The sequence below is a fragment of the Balaenoptera ricei genome, chromosome 11 (genome assembly GCF_028023285.1).
Source record: "Balaenoptera ricei isolate mBalRic1 chromosome 11, mBalRic1.hap2, whole genome shotgun sequence".
In the NCBI taxonomy this organism is placed as follows: domain Eukaryota; kingdom Metazoa; phylum Chordata; class Mammalia; order Artiodactyla; family Balaenopteridae; genus Balaenoptera; species Balaenoptera ricei.
The window spans coordinates 57,479,875-57,498,305 of record NC_082649.1 but is presented as its reverse complement, the minus strand read 5'-3'; the positions used below and the strand labels follow the sequence as shown (position 1 = coordinate 57,498,305).

Genomic DNA, 18,431 nt, shown 5'->3' with positions numbered 1-18,431 from the left:
GAAACTGAGAATGGGAAATTGTTAGATTATTCAGAGATTATTCGAAGTCATGACTATTTCAAGGGAACAACTACATAAAGACTTAAGCTCATCTTTAGAATCTTTTGTAAGTGGCATACATAACTTAAGTCAACAGAGTAATACTTCCAAATCATCCTTCGCCACCTTGAAATAAATATCTTTATGAATTATTTTCTCCTTAAATCCTGGTTGAAAAATAGCAATTACAGCATTATTGTAATAGTAAAAAACAAGTATCTAAAATATGTAACTCTGAGTTTGTATGGGTACATGTAGTGGATTACATAAATGTCTGGATACACACAGAAGAGTCTGGAAAAATATATGTAAATTGTAAAGTAGGTTCAGCTGGAGAGTGGACAATGAAGTGGGAACTTGCAGTTTCACTTAAACATGGCAGCATTTTTTTTTAACAACAAATACGCATTAATTTTGTTTTAGATTACTACCATTCTTTCCATAAAACTAGTTGTTACTGGTGAATTACAAAGGTAAAATATATTCCTTGTAAAGAATGAGATTAGCAAAGACAAAAATGAAAATCATCCAGAAGTCCACCAATACAAGATAACCATAGATAACATGATGAGAGATCACTCCTACCTTTGTAAGGTGTCCCCACAGTTGTTGCATACACATTCTTTTCATATTCCTTCAAACGATCTTCTAAATTGTGAATCTAAAAATAACAAATATTCCAATTATATCATAAGATTCATATGGAAATCATATGTAAAAAAAAAGACTGCTGTAGCCACTAGATTTTCTTAATGCTGAATACAGGATATAGGCAAAAAAAAAATTAATACATATGGTTTCTTAGATATGACACCAAAAGCAGAGACAACGAAAGAAAAAACATATAAAATGTTTGTGCCTCAAAGGACATTATCAAGAAAGTGAAAAGACAACCCACAGAATGGGAGAAAATATTTGCAAATCATATATCTAATGAGGGACTTATATCCAGAATATATAAAGTACATTTATAATTCAACAACAACAAAAAACAAATGACCCAACTTAAAAATGAGCAAAGGACATTGCTCCAAAGAAGATATACAAATAATAAGATGCTCAACATCATTAGTCACTAGGGAAGTACAAATTACAACCATAATGAGATATCACTTCATACCAACTAGGATAGTTATAATCAAAACACTTGCTGGTACAAAGCTTCAGTAATCAAGACAGTTTGGTACTGGCACAAAAACAGAAATATAGATCAATGGAACAGGATAGAAAGCCCAGAGATAAACCCACACACATATGGTCACCTTATCTTTGATAAAGGAGGCAAGCATATACAGTGGAGAAAAGACAGCCTCTTCAATAAGCGGTGCTGGGAAAATTGGACAGGTACATGTAAAAGTATGAAATTAGAACACTCCCTGACACCATGCACCAAAATAAACTCCAAATGGATTAAAGACCTAAGTGTAAGGCCAGACACTATCAAACTCTTAGAGGAAAACATAGGCAGAACACTCTATGACATACATCACAGCAAGATTCTTTTTGACCCAGCTCCCAGAGAAATGGAAATAAGAACACAAATAAACAAATGGGACCTAATGAAACTTAAAAGCTTTTGCACAGCAAAGGAAACCATAAACAAGACCAAAAGACAACCCTCAGAATGGGAGAAAATATTTGCAAATGAAGCAACTGACAAAGGATTAATCTCCAAGATTTACAAGCAGCTCATGCAGCTCAATAACAAAAAAACGAACAACCCAATCCAAAAATGGGCAGAAGACCTAAATAGACATTTCTCCAAAGAAGATATACAGATGGCCTACAGACACATGAAAGAATGCTCAACATCATTAATCATTAGAGAAATGCAAATCAAAACTACAATGAGATATCATCTCACACCGGTCAGAATGGCCATCATCAAAAAATCTAGAAACAATAAATGCTGGAGAGGGTGTGGAGGAAAGGGAACACTCCTGCACTGTTGGTGGGAATGTAAATTGATACAGCCACTATGGAGAACAGTATGGAGGTCCCTTAAAAAACTACAAATAGAACTACCATACGACCCAGCAATCCCACTACTGGGCATATACCCTGAGAAAACCATAGGTCAAAAAGAGTCATGTACCAAAATGTTCATTGCAGCTCTATTTACAATAGCCAGGACATGGAAGCAACCTAAATGTCCATCGACAGATGAATGGATAAAGAAGATGTGGCACATATATACAATGGAATATTACTCAGCCATAAAAAGAAATGAAATGGAGGTATTTGTAATGAGGTGGATGGAGTTAGAGTCTGTCATACAGAGTGAAGTAAGTCAGAAAGAGAAAAACAAATACAGTATGCTAACACATATATACGGAATCTAAGGAAAAAAAAAAAAGGCCATGAAGAACCTAGTGGCAAGACGGGAATAAAGACACAGACCTACTAGAGAATGGACTTGAGGATATGGGGAGGGGGTGGGGTGAGATGTGACAGGGTAAGAGAGTGTCATGGACATATATACACTACCAAATGTAAAATAGATAGCTAGTGGGAAGCAGCCGCATAGCACAGGGAGATCAGCTCGGTGCTTTGTGACCACCTAGAGGGGTGGGATGGGGAGGGTGGGAGGGAGGGAGATGCAAGAGGGAAGAGAAATGGGAACATATTGTATATGTATAACTGATTCACTTTGTTATAAAGCAGAAGCTAACACACCATTGTAAGGCAATTATACTTCAATAAAGATGTTTAAAAAAAAAAAAAAAAAACCACTTGCTGGGGAAGATGTGGAGAAGTTGAAATTCTTATACATTGTGGTCAGAATGTAAAATGGTGTCCACAATGTAAAACCGTTTGATGGGTCTTCAAAGAGCTAAACATATAATTACCATATAATCTAGCAATCCCACGCCTGAGTACATAACCCAAAGAAGGAAACAGGTATTCAAACAAAAACTTGTAAACAATGTTCCTAGCAGCACTATTCACAATAGGCAGAAGGTAGAAACAACCCAAACATGCATCAACTGATGAATGAGTTAACAAAATGTGGTATATCTATACAATGAAATACTAATCTGCCATAAAAAGGAGTGAAGTACTGATATATGCTGCAACATGGATGAACCTTAAAAACATCATGCTAAGTGAAAGAAGTCATATTAAAAAGCTCATGTATTATTCCTATTTATATAAAATACTCAGAATAGGTAAATCCACAGACACAAAAAGCAGATTTGTGGTTGTGAGAGGCTGGGGGGAGGAGGTAATAGGGAGTGACGGCTTAATGGGTATGGGGTTTCCTTTTGGGGGTGATGGAATGTTCTGGAACTAGATAATAGGAATGCAAATGTTCTTGTTTAAATATACGTGATCACAAATTTATAAAGATATGCTCTAGCACCTTCAGGTTTGGGAATAAAATTTCCTGTGTAAGACAAGATTGCAAAGTCAATTAATAAATGAGTATTAAATCCATTCTTTTTTAAAAACTAGCTAAATGAGTTCCAAGAACATATGAACAGAAATCAAGGAAGTCATCTCAAAATAAAAGGCACCAATTAGACCTGTACCTGTTCTCTGAACTCTTGCTCTTTCAACTTTGAATCACTGATTAGAGTAGTCTTCTGTGCTAGTTGTGTCTGAAAGAACAAGAAGTCAGATCTGAGATGCATATGGGTGTCATCATTGCCTGGACACATTTCTATACTGCTTGGTAAATTTTTCCTGAGAACAAGTCTCTTTATGTTTTAACCTAAAGTACAGAATGCTCCTGAAAATGGACTACCTTCACTCAAATTCAATGAAAAACTAGTCTTACCTGTAGCTCCATAATTGTTACCTAAAAATGGAAAAGAAAAAAAAAATTAGTGCATATAATAAAATCTACAAGAAATAATAAAATAGAGCAATATGAAATTACAAGGAAACAAAAATTTAGTGTTACAGTCTTAAGAGAGTGGTTAGATTTGAGATGAGACAACTTTAAATATTTGCTTTTAAACCTGGTCTATGTTGCTATACAAACTATTAAAATGTAAATATACATAAAGATAGGTAAACACAAAGAAAAATGACTGGAAGGTCACCCACCAAACTCCTAACAATGATTACCACTTGGGAAAAGGAGGTACCCACCAGGAAGGGTTTATCTATATACTTCTGTATTATCTGACTTTTTTTTTTTTAACAAGAATATATTAATCTATTATTTGTGCAATTTCAAAAAATTAAACATATTAACATCTATTTATAGCATATGGGCCCTTTAGGGAAAATTCTAAAGGACCATTTCTGGGAATCCACTCTACACAATAATCACAAATTATTCTTCATTGAACTCAACACTGACATGTAGTTCAAGATATCCCAGAAGCACCAAAAGATGCTCAAAAAGGAAAAGAATAAAAATTCATAAAGAATAAAATAGAAAAATATTTTTTAGAGTACAAATAAAAGTTAAGGATAGTTTCTCCTTTCTTATGCTACAAGGTAAAGGACTCAAAAGACCTCCTGAATATTAATTTCATAATGTTTCAATACTCTATGGCATCTTGACACAGGCCTCAGTGCCACTTTATGCAACATTAATACTTAATTTGATACTAAGGAAAAGAACATGTTACAGAGTAGAATACACTTATTTGGCTCATAGGAAGCAACATTTAATAGCACCAAGTATATTCATATTGTGACCAAATGGCAAAAAAAAAAAAAAAAACTAAAACAATAGAACTAACTTGGTAGCTAGTAAAGAAAGAGAGAGTCTACTCAGCTTTGCTCATTGCTAATAATCAAGATATATGTACCAAGCAGCACAGCATAGCAAAGCCTTTTATAAAGTCCTCTTCTCTCCATTTTGGAAAAGTGATCCATGTAATTGGTTGTCTAGAAAATTGCTATCTGGTCACTGACTTCTCTAATGAATCCTCTATAACTAAAGGATGAAGCCATGAATGTGTCCACCTTTCCCAAGACCCTCATGACAGAGCTATGAAGACCATACTGGAATGAGTGAGAACATTTTAGACATACAATGGTACACTGCCCGGATTCTTGAATGGGGGCCCACCAGCCCTGCGGGTGTGCACTTGTTGGGGTGCACAGCAGGACAGGAAGCCACAAGGTAAACATGGCCTTTCATAGCATCATTTTTACTTAAAGATTGGGATTATTAAAAAAAGAAAGAAAGAAAAAAAAAGCCTGGATATGGAGTTCCAGATCTCTTTGAATTCAGTGCAATTTTCCAAAATAATCCCATTGCATCTACAACTGGTCCATTAACCAAGGAGAAAAGCAGACATTGTTTTTCTCAAAGGTATACAACTAAAAACATTTTTATGTGACTACAAATAAAGATATATTATAAAGCAGGGGTCCCCAACCCCCGGGTCGTTGACCCGTCCACGGCCTCTTAGGAACCAGGCCTCACAGCAGGAGGTGAGCAAGCAAAGCTTCATCTGCCACTCCCCATCACTCACATTACCGCCTGAACCATCCTCCCCCCACCCCACCCCCACCCCACGGAAAAACTGTCTTCCACAAAACCAGTCCCTGGTGCCAAAAAGGTTGGGGACTGCTGTTATAGAGAATGTAAAATTTATATGAATTCTTAGCTCAAAATATAAAAATCTAAAATTATCATACTTTCTATGGACCATTTTTGGCTCTGCCCCAGGGCTATGAGGTTAGCTCTCCTCTGCTGTTCTTTCCACGGGAAAGACTGAGAAGCACTGGTATCACAGAAACGCCCTAGGCTCTGAAGTCTGGAAGATTGGGTTTATATTCCCAATAGAATATTTACTGTGTGAGCTTCAACATTTTATTTAACTTCTTTGAACCTCAGTTTCACTGTCTATGAAAGAGAGGCAGGAATCTCCCTCTTGAAAGGCTTTTGTTAGGATTAGATGAGGTAGGTAGGCATGCTGGTAGGCGAGCCAATGAAAACGACAATGTTTTCAAGGAATGTATGGAGCCAAGTCCAGTTCCCCTCACGTTATCATTGCCAGGGTTCTCCTCCTGCTCTAGTCTTTGCTGGTATTTCTTCTGCAGCTCCTCAAGTTGAGTCTGTAGATCTATTACTTTTGCAGTCATTTCTTCTTCACGAGCCTTTAGAATAAAAAAAATATTAACAAACATCAAAAAGTATGCAGTAAAGAGGCAACATGATCTAGAGAAAACTACCTTTGTAGGAGAAACCAACACCTACACATTTTTGGAAACACAAACCACTGTTTTTACTGTAATTCATTACTGTGCTCTAAACACCTTCCTTCATGCCCCACTTTTAACTCCAAGTCCTTTTTAAAGCTGCTCACTTTTTTTTTTTTTTTTTTTTTTAATTTTTATTTTTGGCTGTGTTGGGTCTTCGTTTCTGTGTGAGGGCTTTCTCCAGTTGCGGTGAGTGGGGGCCACTCTTCATCGCGGTGCACGGGCCTCTCACTATCGCGGCCTCTCTTGTTGCGGAGCAGAGGCTCCAGACGCTCAGGCTCAGTAGTTGTGGCTCATGGGCCCAGTTGCTCCGCGGCATGTGGGATCTTCCCAGACCAGGGCTCGAACCCGTGTCCCCTGCATTGGCAGGCAGATTCTCAACCACTGCGCCACCAGGGAAGCCCTGCTCACTCTTCCTAGGATGACTTTTCCCACCCTCAGTCCTCCTGCCCCCACCCCATAAAGCTCATCAAGCTGTTTCTTTCCCCTTAAACTAGGGTTCCAAGGTTTAAGCAACACTTAGGTGTATAACAGCGTTGTGACAGAACTGTAAAACAGAATCTCTGTTTTAAGACTTTGGTCTTTTCTATACTAGCATTTGATTTCCAGAAAATACCCAATATAAACTAGTTTTATGCAAAGCACTGCTCAACCAGCTGGCAACTTACTGATCACAAGAAGTTGTGGAGGTTTTTTCTCAGCCCCTTGGGAAGGGCTGCACAAATCAAGATGGTTCTTTGTCCTAGTTAGCAAACCTGTACGTCCCCTTCACATCTGCCTGCAAACCATACCAGTGGTTCTTTGGAGTAAAATGTTCAACTAAAATCTATTTTTGAAAAAAAATTACTGTCCAATGTATTGGTAACTAACGTAATGTATCCATTTGCCCTGAACTTTGCAGAAAACAGACAGGGCTGCAAAAGTAATACATGACTTACTGGTTCAAAAATCCTTTTTATAAAATTTGGCATACAAATCATTCTCTCTTCTGTTCTGACTGCCCTGGTAAAAGGCTGTTGCCCACCCTTAAATTTTTTCATTTGTCTTGATAATTGCCATCATTTGTTGTACAAAGCAGTCCAGACCTCTCCTTGCTCTTATAAATCTTGCAATAACCTTTGTGCTAAAAGAACATTTGACATTGGAATATTGATCAGATTTGAGTAATGAAGACAGGACAAGTGTCTGCTAAGTAAGAGACTAAACAGGAAAACAGCCACAAGCAGCTATCTGATTTAACAGATGCTGACTTGCCAGAACCAAGAAACATCATTCTCAAAAACAAAAAGAGGCCCCAAGGCACAAAATAAAGCAACAAACCATAAGACACCTCGAAAATCTAACTTTAAATACCACTTGTCATGAAACTTAGACCAACTAAAAAAGAACGAACCCCTTCTCTCAACATAAGCAAAGTCTCTTGTAAATAGCCTCCTTCAACATCTGCCCACTAAGGCACTCTAACCCAGCCTCCACCCCTAAAACACCACTGATCAGAAACTACTGTAAATCTGTAACTGCCTGCAATCCTGGTTTACTTACTGTTTTTATTCTACCGTCACATATCCTGTGTGGATGTCTGTGTCAATGTGGTCTAGCCTTGTTTGAAAGGATCACCTCTTACAGCTACTTATTCAGTTAGGTCCAGATTCTGATATGGTAATCAGCTATGTCTGACATTGCCTTTGACAGCTGGGAGATACCAATAGAAAGCAAGCCCTCTAAGAATTGGAAAAGAATCCTTGATGCGTTGTTTCTAATTTAAGAAACAGTTCTATAACTTCCTTTGTAAAAGCTTTCTGTCTTCTTGAAGGGGGAAAGAAAGCAATACTGCTTGCTCTGAAGGAAAAACAGTAAGAAAAACTAAATTGAATATTTATGCACATACATGAAAGTTATGTTTTAAAGACTATTATGCCAAAATCAAATCACTAAAATACAGTAAATGTCAAAAAGAAACCAGTTTGGTATCTAATGTAGCTGTAGGAGCTACTCCCTCCCAGTGAGACTGCTCTGAGGTTGGGACGAAGGCAGTCAGCTCCCTTACTTGTGAGACTCAACTCCTTTCAGATGTCACCAGCCCCTCTCCCCGAATGAATGCTCCCTTTGCCCTACCAGGTGTCACTTCCTTCAAATTTACCAAGTGTCTAGTGTGTGCCAAGCATTTGGCTAGGTCCTCAAGACTAGAGATGAACAGCAAGATCCCTGCCTACAAGATGCTAATAGTCTAGAGGAGAGGACGGATACATTAATACATTCCTACACACATATGTATGTATGACAAAAGTAACATGTCGTAAGTGAAGTAATAAAGTACCAAAGGAAGACAGGTGCAATTAATTCTATTTTCAGGGGTTTCAAAAAAACTAAGTGAAAACAATATGATGCAGAAAAGCATATTTAAAAAGCTAACTCTGGGGTAGGACAGGGAAAAAACAAGAATATATTTCATTTTTGTTTCTGTTTGCATAAGGAAACACGGGAATATTATTACATAAGAAACTAATGGTTACCTGTGGAGGGAGAAGGGGAACAGGGTGTAGAATACAGAGAAAAGTTTGGATGCAATTCTCATGATAGACCATTCTCCAAGTATACTTTTTTTTTATTTGATTCAAATTTTTTTTTCTGAATACAAGATAAATTTAAAACTTTTAAAGAAAACTGCCAAAAGAGATGACAACAGCTGCAGTAACTCATGAAGTGTGAGAATGTACTCTTGAAGCACCAGGAAAAGCGTAAGCAGAGGTGAAATACAGGGAAGAAGGAGCTAAAGCTGAGCTCAGCTAGACCACAGAATGACCCGGAGGATGGGGGCACCGGGACAAGGGAAGCCACTGCAGGTGTTCAGGAGAAGGGATATGATCCCACTTTTGTTTCCAGATAGACAATAACTCTGACAGGAAGAGACGAATACTTTACGGGGAAAAAAAACAAGAGCAAGGAGACCAGGCAGGAAATTAATACAGTAGGCCAGACCAAATGGAATACAGCAGCCTAGACCATGGCAGAAGCGGTGGAGTTAAGAGGAGAGGAACGGGCAATGGGAGTCAATGAAACAGTACAGCTGAGAGTCTGTTACATGTTGGAGAATGTGCTGGAGATCCACAATTAAAAGGAGAAAGGTGATTTCTCTGCCTAGGAAATCAGGGAAGATAAGCAGATTTCATGTCCTAAAAAGTGTGTGGATGTGGATGTGTGAGGGGCTGAGGAAGATGGGAGGCATGAATCGAGGATGACAAAGTTCTCAGTTTCCTCCAAGCAACGGTAAGAATGTGAGCTAAGACAGTGAAAGCAAGAAAATGAAAATGTCTCTGTGCTCCACTTTGCTATTAACAAATCATGGAATTATTTTAATGGATGAGAAAAACATAGCATTCTACAATGTCATCATTAAGACAAATCATCAATCTGATAACAGCTTTTTCAGAGGGAAAAAAAAGTACTACATAATACATACAAATCCATATAAAACTCCAAATCTGGGAAATTTTAAATGGGAGAATGATAAAAGAATATGTCTCAGAATCAAAGCAATATGGTGTTTACCTAGAATTGGTAATATCGCTTTTAGCAACATATGCTGTTTTAAAAAAACTCTTCAAGACAGAGTATATATTTGGGGTGTTTGGATGGGGACTGCTGATTTAATCACTGGCCACCCTGTACTCTGGCTATAAGCACTTGAAATGTGACTAATCCAAACTGAGACAGGCTGCCAACGTAGAAGCACACTGAATCTCAGAGAATTAATACATATATCATTTTTATATTGACTACATCTTGCAATGATAATGTCTTGGATATAACGGGTCAGCTAACATTATTATCAAAATTAAAGTCAGCTGATTCTTTTTTTTTTTTTTTAATGTGGATACCAGAAAATTTTAAATCCCGTTTGTGGCTTACATTGTATTTCTAATGGACAGTGCTGGTCTAAGGCGCAGGAAGGGGCCTGGGGAAGAGTCCACCTGAGTCCTCTGGCCCACCCTCCACTTCCTGCCCACTTGCTCTACTTACTCCAAGCCTGAAGCTGGGAGGACCATTTATTTTCTAATAAACAGCAGATCTTCCAGGAGGAACCATACCAGAGATTAACTGCTACCTGTCTCCCTGTTCACTCACCCCTCCACCTACAGAGGCTTGTTGTGACCTTGGAAAGTGTACTGTATACTACCTCCACACCCTCATATACACACATTCAGAGACAGAAGTAGTTCACAAAAGGGAACACTACAGCCGTGACACAGTTTATCCCCTGTGAACGAAGCTCCCTGACTTAACTATCCAAGTTCTTTCCTTAGGGAGAAGCCTTTATAAAATATATGAAGTTAATGAAGAATCAGTGCTCTACCACTTGCCATGTGTAGTTTTAGGGAGATCATTTGACTATGCTGAACTCACTCTCCTGCTTCTGCCACACACAAAAAAACACAAAAATAGAAGATGAACCTAAACTAGCTGTAATGTATCTTCCAATCCCAACATTCTCTAAGCATTCAAGAAACAACAGTATTTTTTTAAAGCTTCGCATAATATACTCTAGGGAAGTATAGGAAAATGTGAAATCGTTCAAATTTTCCTTCACAGTGAGGTCTAAAGCTCAAAAATTACACGAAGGTAACATTTAGATTTATGTATCAGGTAATTTCAGCTTTTTCAAATACATTTACAATAATTGGGACTTCCCTGATGGTGCAATGGTTAAGAATCCGCCTGCCAATGCAGGGGACATGGGTTCAAGCCCTGGTCCAGGAAGATCCCACATGCCACGGAGCAACTAAATCTGTGTGCCACAACTACTGAGCCTGTGCTCTAGAGCCCGTGAGCCACAACTACTGAGCCCGTGTGCCACAACTACTGAAGTCCCCGCACTTAGATCCTGTGCTCTGCCACAAGAGAAGCCACCGCAATGAGAAGCCCACGCACCGCAACGAAGAGTAGCCCACGCACCGCAACAAAGAGTAGCCCCTGCTCGCCGCAACTAGAGGAAGTCCACACACAGCAACGAAGACCCAACGCAGCCAAAAATAAATAAATAAATAAAACTTTAAAAAATAAAATAAAATAAAATAAAATAATTACTACTAGAATCTGTTCCTGGCTCAGACTTCTACTGCTGCCATAGTCAGCTGAGGCATGATTCTCTAATTTATACATTCCTAACCATCAAATGGTTTTTAGCACATAGTGAAATAAGGCTTGCAGTAACTAAAGAATCTGCAGGGTTTCCCTGGTGGCACACTGGTTAAGAACCCGCCTGCCAACGCAGGGGACACGGGTTCAAGCCCTGGTCTGGGAGGATCCCACATGCTGTGGAGCAACTAAGCCCATGCGCCACAACTACTGAAGCCCGAGTGCCTAAAGCCTGTGCTCCGCAACAAGAGAAGCCACCACAATGAGAAGCCTGCACACCGCAACGAAGAGTAGCCCTTGCTCGCCGCAACTAGAGAAAGCCTGCGTGCAGCAATGAAGACCCAACGCAGTCAAAAATAAATAAATAAATAAATAAATATTAAAAAAAAAAGAATCTGCAATCCAGCAAAGAATAATTTACACTGCTTTACATTAAAAAATGTTCTGCAGTCCAAATACTCACTAGCATTCATGGCTTATCTTCATACACAAAAATGACAATACTAATCCACCACTAGAAGAATAAGTACATTGAATTTAGCTTCCAAACTACATATAAAAGATTTGGCCGATGTATTCCTTTTTTTTTTTTTTTCCTATCTTTTTTTCTCCCTTGAGAGCAACAAAACCTATGCAAATTGGGTAGGGATGAAATAAAGTTAACTGGCCCTCCTGGAAAGTTCCCAGCTAAAGCTCATACACACACTACCTGTCCCAAGCACAAGCTCTCAATTCTTAGTCTGGTGCTCTCACAATTTGGTCTGAATTTGGGAGAAAGACATAGAAGAGAATCCATTCTTGCCCTTACTAACTCACTGTTGCTTCAAGTGGCCTATATGCCTGGTTAGCAGAAACTGATCAGAAAACTACAATCCTAGCAGAAATCAATTAGACTCCTTATAAATCTGCAAACAGTAGAGAAATACTAATTTGAATAATATTGAAACCCCCCCCAAAAAAACCCCTCTACACTAGAAAAAACAGGAAATCTGACAGCCAATCTTCTTTAGCACTACCATTAAATCTATTACAGCTAAATTTCAAGAGAGAGAAAATAAGGTACATCAAGGATTTCTTCGTATCTTTTGGCTGTTCTTTTTAGATCATCTTCTTTCTCTACAATTTTCTTATATAACTGATTTGTCTCCTCCTGATGGCTTTCCAAAAGTTCAGCCTCCACTTCCTGGGCTTTATCTAATAAATAAAAAATGGACACATACAAGAAAACACATTAGGTTAAGAATTAATATCTGTATCCCAATTTCTGTAAGAACCCTTGTTCCAAATTAAATTTGATTAAAATCAATTGACCAAATTGACCAAATGTACCCTTCTCACGGAGCAGAAGCGTCTTCATTAGGTAATTAATCAGGTAATGCTTTCAGGTTCTTCCACCTGCTCCTCCCCACTGACAGGCAAGCCACTTTCAGGCAGCACAGTTTCCCATCAGAGAACTTTCTTGGGCAAGAATCATTTTTTTCTCCAGTTTATAATTACTTTAAGCACTTAGCACAGTGTGAAAAGAATAAGCTTAAATTATAAATAGTCTCTGCTGATTCTGATTTGTTTTTTTATTGAATTTAAAAGTTTACTTACCAATGGTCTCTTTTATGGTCATTTCCAGCTCCTGTTCCTTTTGTGCCAGCTGTGTATGAAACTCCCTCATCAGATGTTTTAGTGTGGAATTGTGCTTCAACTCAAGATCTTCCTGCTCCTGTCTGAGTACCAAAAATAGGAAGAGCTAACTGCTGTCATACAAAAAACAAGCTGCAAAGAGTTACCTGGTCTTCATGACAGTGTATATAGTATGACCTCACCAATATCAACCATTTTTAAGGGAGTGTGCATCCACGTGCATGTGCGTGTGCATGTCTCCAGGCACAGAAAACTTCTGGAAGGGTAAGTAAATTATGACTAACTGTAGGGAATGGTCCTGAGGATTTGAGAATTTTTACTTTCGACTTAAAATTTTTCACCATACACATCTATGTTATATAATAACAATATAAAAATAATTTTAAATATAATTACTGGGATATGTACCTAATAACCATGATCTCATAGGCAAGAAAAGGTTTTTTTCCCCTTAAACTGATGAATAACACTGCCTCTTGCCTTAAATTGTTTTTATTTCTCTTCGGTATTTAACTTATTATATTTATGTTCGATACTAACAAATTTAGGTTGTGAAACTTAACTGTATTAGACACAAAAAAGAGAGATTTCATTAAGGAGGACTGCCTTAAAAATATTCATACTGAAAAAAACTTACTTGATTTTCTCTTCCATTTCTTGTTCATACTCTTTCTTTATTATATCCAGTTCTTGCTGATGTTCCTTCCGCAACATTCGAAGATCTTTCTGCAGCTTAACCACCTCCTGGCTCAGCTTCTGCTGCTCCTGCTCCGCCCCTGCCAATTGAAACTCCAGGTCATTGTGCTCAGCCTCCATGTTACGAAGCAAGCTGGGTTGGACCACAGGAGATTTGGACTTTTCTTCAGCACTTTCTTCCAAAACTTCCATGGGTTTACTTTTTCCATCCATCTGTTGTTGTAGAGCCTGTAATCTTTCAAGTTTTGAGGTCAACGCTTCAATTTCAACTCTATGTCCTTCCCTCTCTCTCAATAAGCAGGAATCCAGCTCTTTTATCTTTTGCTCCAAGATCTGACAGGTCAAGTCCTTCTCCTGGAGGGCTTTCTGGACACCATCAACCACATTCTCCAAGTTCTGCTTTGCCCCTATGTTATTTTTATCTCCCTCTTCTTCCACATGATGGGATACTAACAAGGAGTATTTGTTTTTTTCTTCAAGTTCTTCTTGAAGATGCTTTATCATCACTTGATCCTCGTGTTGCTTTGCTTCAGCCTGTTCTGTCTTTATTAAGAGCTCCTGGTATTTGCACTGCATTTCAGAATGAGAAGAAATTGTGTCTTCTTTTTCCTGCTCTAGCCTCTGCAATAGCTTTTCCTTTTCAATTAAATTTCTTTGTAAAACATGGATTTTTTCTTCACATGCCTTCTGCACACAGCCTTGGGAATCTGCTTCTTCTTGCTCAGTACATGCTGCTTCATTTTCTGCCGATCTGGGTGCAACTGATGTTTCTGATTGTGGTGAACTTCCCACCGACTTAAGTTTTTCTTCCAAGACGTGAATTTCCTTCTCTCTTTCCTGCAATTTTGTATTTAGCTCACTCAGATGGCTTTCTCTGTCTCTTCTATACTGCTGTTCTTTCTCTTCCATTTGAGATAACAACTGCTTCTTGATGGCAGCAATTTTTTGTTCAGCTTTTTTCTTCAGTTCCCCTAATTTTGCAGCACTTTCTAACTCAAGTCTATCTTCCAATGCCTTTAACTCCTCTTCTTTCCTTTTCGCAATTGAATTCACATGTTCCAATTCTTTCTTCATAGATTCAAGTTCAGATTTCATGGAAGATGCTTGCTTTTCAAGGCTTAAGACTTTTTCTTCAGCCTCTTTAACCCTGTTGTCCTTTTCTTCTCCTAACTCTTGAATGTGGTGAAGTTTCTGAATCATTTCTTTCCGTTCGATATCCTTTTGTTGATTGTAATTTTTAAGAACTTCATTTAAGGACTCAATTTCAATTGTTTTTTGAGTAACATGCTCCTCTAATTCCACAATTCTTGCTGTTTGAGTTTTTAACTCCGTCTGTAAATTACGTTCCTTTTTCTCCATCTTGCTCTTCTTATCTTCCACTTCCCCCTTTAAATATTCAAATCTCTTCTTTTGCTGATCAAGGTCCTCCTTCAGTAAAGTTATCTGCTCATCCTTTTCATTGGTTTCCTTTGTTTTTAACTCAAGCTGCATCTGCAATTCTTTACTAGTATTTTGATATTGTGTAAATCTTGACTGTGCTTTCTTCTTCCATTCTGAGAATTTGTTGGCCTGTTCAAGAGCAGAAGTTTTCTCCTTACTCAGAGTTTCAACTCTCAAGGATAAATCTCGCACCTGATCCAGCAATTCCTGTTGCGCTTCATCATGTTGCTTACTTAGTAATGAAATGGCTGCTTCTTTTTCAGTTAGGCTGATGCTATTCTGAAGTTGAGTGCTCATATCAGTTAGTTGTTTACTAAGACTGCTGATCTCAGCTTTTTTTTCTTTAAGCTCTTCTTTCATCGAGGTGACAGCGTTGATGTTTTCTGATAACTCCTTCTTCAACTGAGTGATGCAAGACTCCTTTTCTGAGGCAGCCTGTTGCTGATTTCCTCCTTCCTTCTGTAAGGCTTCTTTTTCTGTCACAAGACCTTCAATATCGGCCTTCATGCTCTTAATCTGACTTTCTTTTTCTTCCAACTGATGTGTAGCATGTTGTAAAGAACTATTTAGTGTGTACTGCTCTTCTGTTAGCTGTCTCAGTTGTGCTTCTAATTCAGAAACTTTGCAAGTTTTACTAAGTAGTGCCTCCTTAACTTTAGTTGTGCGGTGTTGACAATGGGAGACCCTAGAGAGAATGGCATTAATTTTACTGCTACTAATGTTGATGAGCTCACTTGTTTTAGCTTGTAATAAGGCTTCCGTTTTCTTGGAGTAAATGTCCAGCTGAACTGCTAGCTCCTTGGACAGTTTTTTGAATTCTAAGCTTTTGTCTTCTAGGCTTTTCTTATTTCTGTCATGTGAAGATTTCAAACTCTGGAATTCTTCATCTGTGGTTTTCAGCTTCTCAGTCAACTCAGAGACCTTAAGCTTATCTTTTTCTGCCAGCATCTTCAGTTCAACTACATGCTCTTGAAGAAAAGTGTTTTCCTTCAGAGAGTGATTCAGGTCAACCTCCAGCTTTTCAAGTTCAGCTTTCAGTTCAGCTTCATTCTGTGAGACAGAAACCACGTGGTTTAACTGTTCCTGTAATTCCTTCAACACTGCATCCTGCTTAGCACCCTCTTCCTTCAGCCATGCCATTTCCTTGTTCATCTCTTCTTTTTCACACCCAAATATGAGGATCTTTTGCTTCAGTTCTGCTACCTCTTGTTCTTTTTCCTGTAACTGGATTTCATGTTTTTCCTGAAGTTCTTCAGCTTGCTGGTTAAGTTTCTGCTCCCAGACTGCTATGACATCATTGAGTTCTCTCCTGTGCACCTCAGTAAGACTTTCTATTTGCTCCTTTTGGTTTGTCTCCAATCTTGACACTGCATCATTGATTCCAGCTGAGTTAGCCTGTGCCATTTCCAAAATTTTCGCATTGAACTGTTTTTCTTTCTGACTGAGCTCCAGAGCAGTATTTTCGAGCTCTTTCTTAAGTTTGGCTTCCTGATCCAACAGTTTCTTCTTTAACGTTTCTTGCATCTCCTTTGCTTTCTGCGTAATTTTTTCTACCCTTTTCTCCTGATTTTTAAATTTGGTTTCATACTCCTCTTGCAAAACACGAATACTGTCCTCCTTGGCTGATAATTTCTGTTTGAGTATTTCAATTTCTTTGCTCTGTCCTTCCCTCATTTGTAAAATTACATTTTCCTTTTCCATTAAGAGTTGCTTTGTCTGTTCCTGCTCTATATTATCTTTAAGTTGGGACTCATAGTGTTGGGTTAAAGATTTTACTTTTTCTTCCATTTCACTATGCTGTTTTTCAAGTTGCTGCATTAAGTCCTGTACCTTGATTTTGTGAGCATCTAACTCAGCACAAACATCTTTCTTTTGAATGTCTACTTCAGCTACCTGTTTGGTAAGAAGAATTCTTTCTGTTTCCGAATCCAACAACTTCTGCTGCAACTGGGCCAACTGCTCCTCGTATGTTTCTACCTGCTCACGCGTGGTGCTCTGCAGTGACTGAAAGAGCTCCAGCTTAGCAGACGCCTGCTGGAGCTCCCCTTCAGACCTTTTAATATCTGCCTCTAAATTCTCCACATGAGCCTGATGCTCTTTTAAATGCTTGTCCTTTTCCTTCAGAAGAAGCCCAAGTTGGTTAATTTCATCTTTTAATGCCTTCTCAGTTCTCTGGATAGACATCTCTTGTTCTTTAATGATGTTGTCAACCTGTTGCTGGTGATGACTTTTCTGTTCATCCAGCTTGGCCTCTAATTCCCGCTTCACTCTATCTGCTTGATCCTTTAGTACAGAAAGTTCTTCTTCTAGCTTGTCACGGGCTTTTAATACTTCTGACAGTTCAGACGATAGTGATTCCAATTCTGTTTGCTTCACATCAAGCTTTTCTAAAGTCTTTTCATTCATCTCTTCTATGTGGGCCTGAAAGAGAACCTCTCTGTCATTCAACAATGTTACTTTTTCTTGTTCACACTTTTCTCTCAGTTTTTCCATTTCGGTCTGATGCTGTTGCTTTAAGACTTGGAGTTTTTCAGTCCAAAGGTTATCCTGCTGATGCTGCAGACTTTCCAATTCTGTCTTGTGTTTTTCAACCATGACTGTAATTTCTTTATTGTGCTTATTTTTTTCAGCTTCCAAATGAATAGTTAAATCTTCTGATTGATTTTTATTTTCTTGCAAGCTTTTTTCCAAAGAACTTTCTAATTCAAGAACTCTCTGTTAATGAAAACAGATGTGTTTTTATTAAAGTACATATTTGTTAGCAATGATATATATGACATGATGTCTACACCTACTTAAAGATTAAAATTTAAATAAACGACTTTACGTATCTTACCAAACACTAGAAAGGACAAAGAATCTGTGCTCAATTCCTAAACGAATCATATAATAAAGAAAAGATTCTATTTTTTACACAACTCATAATACCAGATTCTTTCTACCTATTTGGGTAGCTATTTCAACTACCTGTTTTTTCAAGAATATTCTGAATGGATAGTGAAAAAGAAATAAGTCATAACGTAGATAATAGTAACTGCTTGTAGAAAGATGAGTATTTTTTTCTGTTTTTTTAAAAGGCCTATAATAGTATTCTATTACTTTCATAACTTAATTTTGGAAGAAAAATAACGTATCTGGCTCTTACCCCAAAAATTATTACTTAGAAGATATTTTTCAAAAAGAAGGAACTTACACAAATTTTACCAAAGTAATTTACAAAAAGTAATAGTAAAATGATTATCTCATGAAAATATCAATCTTGACTGAAAGGAAAAGAGCTAAGGAATGTCAAGGCATTGTAAGGAATGTAAGGC

The 18,431-nt window shown here is 38.0% G+C and overlaps 1 protein-coding gene across 4 annotated transcripts in view; it reads right to left on the bottom strand.

Moving 5' to 3' along the window:
- GOLGA4 (golgin A4) overlaps nucleotides 1–18,431 on the bottom strand; it is a 114,381-nt gene that overhangs the window by 17,601 nt on the left and 78,349 nt on the right. For all 4 annotated transcript variants that reach the window (XM_059939166.1, XM_059939167.1, XM_059939169.1 and 1 more), the window contains 7 exons: nucleotides 13,619–17,832; nucleotides 12,943–13,064; nucleotides 12,410–12,540; nucleotides 5,995–6,108; nucleotides 3,821–3,841; nucleotides 3,573–3,641; nucleotides 625–700 (listed from right to left, as the gene is read on the bottom strand). In XM_059939166.1, the coding sequence (XP_059795149.1) occupies nucleotides 625–700; nucleotides 3,573–3,641; nucleotides 3,821–3,841; nucleotides 5,995–6,108; nucleotides 12,410–12,540; nucleotides 12,943–13,064; nucleotides 13,619–17,832 (4,747 nt within the window). The remainder of the gene's footprint in view (nucleotides 1–624; nucleotides 701–3,572; nucleotides 3,642–3,820; nucleotides 3,842–5,994; nucleotides 6,109–12,409; nucleotides 12,541–12,942; nucleotides 13,065–13,618; nucleotides 17,833–18,431) is intronic.